At 36.6% G+C, this 10,583-nt stretch overlaps 1 protein-coding gene across 2 annotated transcripts; it reads right to left on the bottom strand.

The window, feature by feature from the left end:
* Positions 1-341: 341 nt before the first annotated feature.
* LOC136230143 (protein DA1-related 1-like) lies at positions 342-4,419 on the bottom strand. Of its 2 annotated transcripts, XM_066019087.1 has the most exons (12): positions 4,164-4,406; positions 3,926-4,064; positions 3,414-3,541; positions 3,115-3,205; positions 2,533-2,911; positions 2,245-2,365; positions 2,046-2,129; positions 1,691-1,810; positions 1,399-1,611; positions 1,261-1,323; positions 1,027-1,145; positions 342-957 (listed from the first exon to the last, which is right to left on the bottom strand). In XM_066019087.1, the coding sequence occupies exons 3-12, from the start codon at positions 3,513-3,515 to the stop codon at positions 549-551; spliced, it is 1,701 nt and encodes a 566-aa protein (XP_065875159.1). In that variant the 5' UTR covers positions 3,516-3,541; positions 3,926-4,064; positions 4,164-4,406; the 3' UTR covers positions 342-548. The 2 variants fall into 2 exon arrangements, with proteins under 2 accessions (XP_065875159.1, XP_065875157.1); XM_066019085.1 differs by having other exon boundaries at positions 342-1,145; positions 4,164-4,419.
* Between the last annotated feature and the right edge of the window lie 6,164 nt (positions 4,420-10,583).

Genomic DNA, 10,583 nt, shown 5'->3' on the forward strand with positions numbered 1-10,583 from the left:
CCCACCCGGATGTGATTCGAACCCATAACTTCTTTAGTCATAGCTATTCTCTCAACCACTAGGCTAAGAGTTTCACCACATCAGCTGTTACAATTGGGAGAATGATGAGCATGGTATCGGGATTAGCCGAATCTTTATTGATTTCTTTCTATACTTCAAGCTTGAAACCATCATTACATGTTCATGAGAATACATAACACTGTCAATTTGAAACCATTATTATTTTTATTTCATTTATATCTCATATAAATCACATAACATGATTATATCACAACAATCCGTTTTAATACCCTATAGTACAAGCAAAACTATACATATTATGTCTACTATGGTTTATGTCATACCATGCAAACAAAACAGAGAAAAGTTCTTAGATTGAAGTAAAAGGTTTACACTGTATTCAATATTATCAAAGAGCAGTTGAGAGTTCCTCATTCAGCCTCAGTGTATTCATTTCAGGTTTTGATCCTATAATAAACTATATTCAAGAGCTTATAAAGGGAAAGAGCCCCATTATTGTTATTCAATTTATCCTATCGATCGCTAAATCAAACCGGAAAGCTTCCTGTCAGCCGGATATGCTCAAGTGTAGTCCTAAGTCCATATTTCCCCACTGCCCGGTTACCTTCCCTGAATCCATCTCCATATGCTACTGATGCATCCGACTCGATCTGGTGTTTAAAAAACTCACCAAGTTTCTTCTCGAAATCGGAGTGTTGCCCCTTCTTCGAAGATGTAGACGAAGATGACGCTGGAGACGATGATGATGAAGATGCTGCTGATGAAGACGATGAACCTTCGTCGTTTCCAGAACTCGAGTATATCTCAGAATCCAACCACATATGAGCTAACACCTGGCATATACCTTCTTCCACCTCTGGACGTAGGTTCGGATAACCTTTGAGCCGGAGCCATGCGTGCATCATTTCGTGTGCCAGGATTGAACCTGTCAACAATCTGTGAACCGGTGTTTTAGTATGTATACATGAAAAAATCTTAAATGTGATGATCATATGATTAGAGTACCTAGGTAGACCATATAAAATGAGAATTGCAGTGACTTCACACCGACGGCTTAATCTATATGGTTCGGTTATTAGGTCGATGAATCGGTAGCCTGCCCCAATCCTTGGTCTCCTCGAAACCTTGTAGTTTGGTTGAAATAAAAATCAATTCCCATCCAATGAAAAGTAAAAACATATTCATAAACTAATAATCAGACATTCAGTTGAAAAGGAAAGTGTTCTCAGAGAAACATACAGTGCTGATAGTATGTTCTTCTGATAAGCAAAGTCCTCGAGTCTCGGGCAAATGTTGATGACCCTGAACAAAACAAATGAGATATAAATGATAGACAAAAAGCATAGATTGTGAGAGCATCCGGTGAATAAATCTTACATTCTTTTCTCCCTCCATTGCCTCGTTCAACGCTTGTCTCTCGACCAAAAGCATAGGGATTTCTTGCTCCACCTTCATATTCAAACCTTCATAAAATTCTCTTATCTCGAAGTAAAGAGGTTGGCATTCATGAGTATCCATTATCGCCGAGTCAAGACACTCTAAGCATAGCTTCCGACCATCATCAAGTGATAGATATCTTGCGTCTCTGGTCTGCATAGACAGTCAAAAATATCACAAAATCTACAGGTTTTGGATACAAATGGATGTAACTGATGCTGTTCCAACCAACCTCCATTCTTTCGCAACTACAGCACCGAGGAGTCCCATCACGCTCGTGTGAGGGGCAATATTTTTGCATCCAGAAAGGATGTGCCCTGTACTCAACCAGACCGGCTGAATTTGTCGGGATCTGTATAAAGAAAGACATTTTAACGTCGAATGAGCTGAAATTTTCTTGGATCACATTTGCCTGTTTTAGGCAATTTCCTAAGTTACAAAGAGTATGAACCCACAACAAGACAGGATATCAGATATAAGTTAGTTTTGCGGGAATGCTGTTCGTGTACAATCTTAGTGATCGTGCCAACAGTCATGAAGTCAGATGCTCAACGGAAAATCACATGTGAGATTTCTTGAATACTTACATAGAGGTTGCAAACATCACATCTTGGATGATGGCTTTCCTTATAGCATGATTTGTGGTAAGGGCGACTCCCAGACATAGAAAACTATCACAAAAGAAATGGGAAGTTAGTAACTCTATGCCAGTTTATATTTAACCAAATATTAACAGTAGATCAAAGATTTACTCAGGCTGTTATCGATCAAATAACGATTACGGACCTCAAAATCAGCAATTGGTTCATTGCAAGAATTGCAACGAAAACATTCTGGATGCCAAACAGCACCCATGCAGCTGAGAAAACGTCCATGACCAATTTCAGCGTTGCATCCAGCACAGATCCTAAAGAAGTTCAGTTTTCAATAACCAGATCAGATTTCGGATAAACCAAGTACACAAACGAAGAAGAAATACTCAGGAAAGATAAGATATATGGAAAGCTTTACATCCAATTTCACAACAACATCGGCTAGAATGGTGAAATAGATTTAATATATGACGAGACATACCTGTAACCAGATGGAAAAAGATATGGATAAGGTGAAAATCCGTTTCCGAGACCATATCTGGGAGGTGAGTCGACACTCAAACTCTGCTGAATAGCCCTGGCAAGTTGTTCATCTTCCTCCAACTGAGCTCTTCGACGCTTTTCATCTTCCTCCACTCTTGCACGCCTTTCATCTTCCTCTACTTCTGCAAGCCTTTTAGCTTCTGCTTCTCCTGCAAGCCTTTTAGCTTCTGCTTCTTCTGCAAGCCTTTTAGCTTCCGCGTCTCTTGCAAGCCTTTTAGCTTCTGCTTCCGCTTCCTTTTCTCTTGCTATCCTTTCCTCTTCCTCAGGTATCACAAGCTTCTCATCTTCATCTGACTGAGAGGAGTCATCATCCTCCTCTGCTTGAAACACATTTATTATTTTATTAGAAAACAATAGAAAGCTAAGCATCGGGCGAACATCCCTCATTACGCATTTTAAGAAAAGGGGAAAAAGCAAAGGAAAAGCTGAATGGAGAAATTGAAGAGAATAAAGAACACCATAGGCTATGCCATCTCAATTTCAACTAGTCTTCCATTGGATACAAAAGAAAGGTACATACCAATAACCTTCTTCCCTTTTAGATCCTCTATTGAAAGGGAAAGTGCAATTGCACAATCAATCTCGTCTCTGTCAAAATCTGACGAATCATCCTGCATCGGAGTTCCCCAAACAATATAAATATTGTCAATTTAGGATAAACATAATCAAAAAATTCCACCATGTAGCTTAATGCAACATTATCAAGACATATCATCCATCTAATTATCAAGTTCCTACCAGCATGAATATTCAAGCCTCATTTGATAAGCAATAATAAGAACAGGAGAAAGTTCTAAAAAATGCAGATATTGCAATTACCACGGAACGGCGAGGCTCCTCCCAATATCTTTCTTCTCCATACTTGGCTTCATACTGCCCTTTATAGCTAGAACCTTTAAAAAATTTGGTTAGCCAACCCATAGTGTGAAGTACTTCTCAATAGCAGCCTGCAAATTTCAGCATAACATGTCAAATTTCGTAAGAGAAAGAAATTTAGGAGATGCAGTAGGGAGTTAAGGCATGACTTGAACATGCCAATCATCATAGGGATGATAATTCGGATTGTCATATCATAATCGTATCGTGTTATGTTATATATTCTATGCACCAAAAATGTTACATGTGGGAAATTGTAACCTAGAGAGAGCTATCAAAGAAAAACCCCAAATCCCCCACTAAAAGGTATAAAATCCACCAAAATCAACCAAAATCATTCAATTCCTAAAAGCTCAATAAATTCAGCTATATTCCCAGAAACACCCACAGAATCTGTCAGAAAAGTGATAATTTATAAGTTTCAGAAACACAAATAGAAATAACCAGAACCTTACCTCTAATAAATTAAGAATCTGCAGAAACAATAGAATCTGATGAATCAAATATCAGAAACATGATCAGCACCCATAAATGACATGATGTAGAATGACATGTTCTCCATCATTTCAAACAGCAAAGAATCCTGCAAGATTCCTTTTTTTGGAAAGATAAAGAGATAAGATTCAAAAAAAAGATATTCAGAATCCTACATAAATTCATGCTAAAAGAGGATCAGCTTAAACAAAAGAGTACCTTTGTATCATCCATACTTAAAAACCCATCAAACCCAAAACACTATAATCTGGAATTGAAGGTAGATAGAGATAGAGAGAGAAAGAGAGTGTTGTAGTAGTTTGTTGAAATTCTGAAAAGTTCCTTTCTTTCTTCTTTAATTTCAAGTGGGTCCTTTTTCTCTAACAAATTTCCACCACACCGCACTAAATGTCAAAAACCCATGAATCATTCTTGGGGAAAAAGTGAATTTAGACTTGATTTTTGCTTTGTATATACACTTCCAATTTGGCAATGGTGGACTGCTAAATGTTAATTGGGAAAGTGTGACTCGCTGAGTGAGCCAGCGAGTCCACTTCTGTCCTTTACCAAATCTTTTTGTCAGTTCAGAAGTCAATCCCCAAGTGCTAATAAGACTATTTTTTTACTTGCTATTGTTTCTCCAATTGGATACTGACACGTACTTGTTTCTTTCTATGTTTTCCAACTTTATCTGTTTTTAGGCTTTTTTATGTTTAGGGTAGAAAATTAAATAAATAAAGGCTTAATACATACCGAGCCCCTAAAGTTGTCCATTTTATTCATTTAACTCCCTCAACTTAAGGGACATCCTTTTAACCCCCCTAACTCAATAAAAACGCTATTATTAGCCCCGATAATCCTACGTGGCATTGACTTTCATGATTGAGTTTCACGAATTGTAGGTGCGTGAACACCCTGAAGTTCTGCTTTGCAACGGTAAAAAAACAATCCACACCCATATTAATACACAATTAATAAAAAAATTCCTAAATCGAAGTTCAGCAGATCTTCTTCTTCTTCTTCATCCTGTCGACGAATTCCACAGATCTTCTTCTTCACGAATTGTTCTCATTTCACTTCAGCAGCTCTTCTTCAACAGCTCTTCTTCAACAGACCTTCCCTAATCGAAGTCGAGTTTCACGGATTCTCATCTTCGTCTCCATCGTTTCTTTGCTTCTTCACAGATTCCATTTTTCTGGGTTTTTGTTTGTGTTCAATCGATTTTCATCCGGTCAAGCAAACTGAAAGAGAAATCTTCTCATTCGGTCATTGGGCTTAGTGAAATCGAAATCGAAATCTGTTAAACCGGCCATTCTAACATCGGACGATGGAGAGAGACCATGTGTGCTTGTGGTGAAGTTGCTTACATGAGAGTGTGTCGGAAACCTCCAAATCATGGTAGACGTTTCTTTGGATGTCCTAATTATGGCAGTGAAATGTTTTGTGGTTATTTCAGGTGGTATCAAACCTCTAATTTCCAGACTAAGAACATGGGACGGTTCAAAAGGTTGAAAGAGAAAGAAGAGAGTAATTCAAGAAGCAATTCAGTGAAGATGGATGAGAGTGGAGAGTGTAGACAATGGCTTAAATTGATAGGGATTTTGTTGTTGGGATTTGTTTTAGGATTGTTGTTTAGTTCCTGAACTGGTTAAGTAATGTAATGATTTTGATTGTGTACTGAATTGGTGGGATGAAGTTGTAATGCATTGTTATGGTGTAATGAAATGATTTTGATTATGTAATGGCAATTGGTGGAATGAATTACAATTGATTATGATGTTATGGTGTAAAGGCAAATGTTGTTAGTGATTATGTACTGATATAAAACAGACCATATATGCATTTAGCCATATGAAATGATCCAAAAACCAGACCAGAAAAACTCCATAGAAGCCAATTCAAAAAAATACAAAGCATTAAGCCATAAATGGTCTAAAAAAAGACCAGAAATATGCATTAAACCAGTTGAAACTGTGTCAATACATAGTTGTCCAAAAGTAAGGCAGACTCCTTCAATCCACATAGCACTAAGCTATAAATTGTCCCAAAAAACAGACACAAAATATGCACCAAGCCAGAAATATGCCATAATGTCCAAAATAAAGGCATATTCCTAGGAGACAAGCATTCCAAAAAAACAAGCATTACAAAACACAGACATAAAACTTAAGGCATCCATCTAACAACATTAGGTTGAGAAGCTGATGTTGTTGCTTGTTGAGAAGCATTTGCTTGTGTTTGAGTAGATGTTGCTGCTGGTTGAGAAGTTGTTGCTTGTGGTTGAGTAGCAGTTGCACCTGGTTGAGAAGCAGTGGTGTGTGGTTTGAGCCCTCTATTCCTTATGTATACATGTTTTTCCCTGAACTGCATTGTTTCTTTCCATTTCAGTTTTGGTGCTTCAAAACCAAGGTCCTCTGTCACTTCAGCAGAGTTTTTCAACTTCTTTGCACCAGTAGAGATGACAGTTTGTTGACCTCGCAAGTTCTACAAGAATATGGAATCCCAAGTCATTCAAACAACCAAAACTGAAAACAACTTAAAACAGAACATATATAAGCAATTACATGAGCACATGTCCAGCGAGTACTCTCTGAAATGAAGACACCAACTCCTGAAACTTTTTGTTTTTTGGGAGACTGCTTTTTGTTAGAGCTTTTTACTGTCTTCTCAGCTATGTTCTTGGGATCCTTTTGTAGCCTCTGTTTCCTACGTGGTTGTGGTCTCTACAAAGCAACATCTAAATTAGTAACCATGGATAGTGTACTTAAAAAAATGAAAACGTTTAACAAACCTCTACGACATGTTTTGTTCCACTAGTACTTGCCCCTGAGGATTGAATTGAACCACCCTGCACCTTACAACCTTTCTTGTTGTGCCTTTGTTGTTTGCATTGGGAACACCTAATGATTGACCCTTACAACCATCTATCCTTATTGCAATTCAACAAATCCTCAACACATTTTTTCCCTCCTATCAAATTCAACTCATTCAGATTATCCCTCAATTGAGCTTCAAAACTGGACTTGCAAATCTTCCAAAATGATATTCTTTTGTCAACTCCTCTCCATGTCTTGGCCCATGATGCCAATATGTGTCTCGCGCACATCCTGTATTCCACCACTGGCAATACTTCTTTTATTGCAGCATCTAACCCCTAATGAATACACATAATGCAAGCAAACAACCAACTTGATAAGCAACAGCCAACTTGCACTACACCATAGAATGCCTATTGCAACGATGCTGATTCGTTACGTTGGCACAAAAAATGGTTGCATTATGGCAAAAATGGGCTAAGGCAACGATTTTGGTCAATTTATTTTCGTTGGTTAATTCACGGTTGCTTTTTCTCTCAAAGGTAACGAAATATTCTCTAATGCAACAATGGAGATGTCGTTGCTTTTTTTTCAACAAGTGCAACGGTTGAAGGATACAACTATAAGGCAACGAAACATGAACCCAAAAGCAACACATTTACATTTATTAGTCATTGCCTTTAATTAGAAAGGGCAACTCTATTTCAAACTAAAGGCAACCGTTTAATTGTCAAAGGCAACAACTATTTTTTTAATCAACGGTTTTTTGTTAGCAAAAGCAACACAATTTTATAGCAAAGGCAACATATTGAATTTTTAGCAACAATATTTCTCTAACTAATGCAACGCTTTGTAACATAATGGCAACAATTTTCTTTTACCAATGCAACGATTTTTAGAACTAAGGCAACGATGTTTTGTTTACAAGTGCAACGGTGTTTAGAGTAGAACGCAATGATGTTTGTGAAATATAGGCAACAATATTTATAATAAAAAGGCAACGATGATATTTATAATCCAAAAGGCAACGCCTGTTTAAATAAATATCCTCAAGCAACAAAATTCAAAAGTGCCTAAATATCAACATCTAAAAGTACCTAAATAATAAAATCCCAAATCCTAAAGTATCATCACAAGGATAAATAAATCAGTCGTGGCATTCATTGGAAGGAACTGTAGGAAGAACACCATCCAAATTTAGATTGAGTGATGGGTTCATAAGGCTCAACTTCTGTACAAAAAATTCAAGGTGAGCTGATAGTTCATTCTTTAATCTCATTCTTCACTTCGTCTCTAATTTTTTCTCTGATTTCCATTTTGAATTGCTTTTGCATCTTCAGACATGGGGCTCTTACTCGTAGTAGTTGAAGATTCGACGCTCCTATAACCTTTTGTTTTCTTCATGGGGCCTATCCTAGCAACTAGATATTCACGACCATGAGATCACGAGCCTCCGAGTATTTCATCAATCTGCTCAATGTTTTCCCCGGTAGATGACAACTCTTCAATCCTTGACTGCAAAATTAAAACATGAAAACAAACAGAAGATAACCAACAAATATCATGGGCACAGGAAAACCAACAAATATCATGGGAACAAGAAAACAAAAAAAAAATCTAATTTAAATAAAGTGCAGACAGTTAGAGAAGCATCTGAGTTCTTATATCGATTCAATTTCTACCATAAACTTTAGAAGTTTTTGGTCCTTGAAGCCATAAGGTCTAAAAAAGATATAGTTGTTTAAATGCTTCATAAAGTAGCAAATATATGAATTTGCATTACTGACCACACAAGTTTATAAATACAAACACAACAAGAGTGACACAGAAATGCAAAGTCAAGGTCATGGTCGGGGTTGGGGTCGGGATCATGGGCGAGGGTAGGGTAGGGTCAGGTCAAGTCGAGGGTCGGGGTCGATGTTGACATTGATGTCGACGTCTTATTGTCCATGATAACAGCTAGTGAAGCTGCCAAAATACTGCTTATCAGAATCTAGGAAAACAATTTGTAAGTGAGGACTACAACCGTTATAGCACTAGTGAAGCTGTCGAAGGCAGCAACCTATGTGCTATTGCCTGTCGAAAACATTTTGTAAAGTAGGAAAACAATCTTTAACTCGGAAAATAGTAAATTAAGTAGGAAAACAATTAAGAAAGAAACAGAGACTAATTTATAATTTTAGAAAAATGGAAATCAAAATTTCATCCATAGAATTTTTCAAAGAAAAAAACCAAACAATTGCTGTTGGGGTCAAGGTCGATGTCGGGGACAGTAGTGTTGTTTTTCACAATACCAGCTAGTGAAGTTGCCGAAGACCGCAACCTATATGTTGCTGCATATGAAAAACTTTTTTTAATAATTGAATTTAGTCATTATATAGATATAAATCAATCTCCAAATATGAGAACTTTGACACTGATCTTTAAATATATATAAAAAGAGATAGAAAAATGTACCTATTTTCTTGATAAACCAATCTGTCGAGCTAATAGATGCTTATCAGTATTGCTTGGATACCTGATAAACACATGAGATAATGATATCAGAGACTTACCTAATGTGTATTGTTGGTTAAACGAAACTAACAATAATGGATTGTCACATATATAGACTTTACATTTCGCTTCATTATTAATCTGAAGCAACTATAACAATGATGCAAAAAGAAAATAAAGCTTTACAAATAAAGCAATAATGGATTGCCATAAAGACTTCACAATTAGTAGCTTTACCTAACAGAAGCAACTATAACAAAGAACTATGGAAAATATGTTTTCAGCACAAAAAAACTGAATGAAAACTATAACTTGTATCAACAAGGTGCACATATAAACAGTGTGTTTTGAGCTATGACTCTAAAGCCACAATTTTCATCAACTAAAAAAATATTCCGTAAAGCTATTGTTTTAGACATTAAGAACTCTTAGTAGCAGGTTAAATTTTTGTTTTTATTTAATTATGAGAGCCTTTGCATCTCAGTGGCATTAGGATTTTAGGGACTTTAGATATAGGATAAGAAATAATTATACATGTGATCACAAATATGTTGTGGATTGACAAGTTAATCCACTACTGCATACATGTCAAATATAAGGAATAGATATTAATCACTACATCATGGGCATATGTTTTCCACCATTTTGACATAGTTGGTTAAAATGTGTTATAGAATCAATATATTAGAGCAACTAATATGAAATGAGTGTAAACACATGACATTTTAAAAACAATTATCACTATGAAGACCAAGTTAAAAAAGTAATAATCAGATTTATCATGTCAGGAAAATTTGGTTAGCAAATTACTCAAAAACAGAACATGAATATCTCAGATTATGCATAAGAATGAATATCGAGCCTGCACAAGCTTCGTTTTGTTTGCTCCGTAGCAAAAAAAAACGAGCTCCGTACACAAACCAAATAAACAAATGACCTGCAACCAGAGAAAATCGAAGAGTCAGTCGACGCAGCATTAGCACATAATATCTATTTCCAGCAAAGCTAATGAAGAATCCAGGCAGAGCTTCCTAAACATTGGAGCTTCTGCTAAACGCTTGACAACAGAATCAAACCGTAGCCTAGAGGATGCCTAAGTATCCTGAATATGACTCGAGAAAACAAGGCCGGGGTTACCCTTTTTCCATTCCTACACACCCCTAATTAGTAATGCAAACATGAGGACAACGCAGAATTGAACACATGTTATCTAATCAATTCTAACAAATAAAAAGGTAGTATTATATTGGTTCCGGAACATTAATGAAATGATCGTGAAACCTGAGATAAGCAGATGATGCTCATATTACAACTATCCCATAATAGT

Source organism: Euphorbia lathyris, chromosome 5 (genome assembly GCF_963576675.1).
Source record: "Euphorbia lathyris chromosome 5, ddEupLath1.1, whole genome shotgun sequence".
Classification (NCBI taxonomy): domain Eukaryota; kingdom Viridiplantae; phylum Streptophyta; class Magnoliopsida; order Malpighiales; family Euphorbiaceae; genus Euphorbia; species Euphorbia lathyris.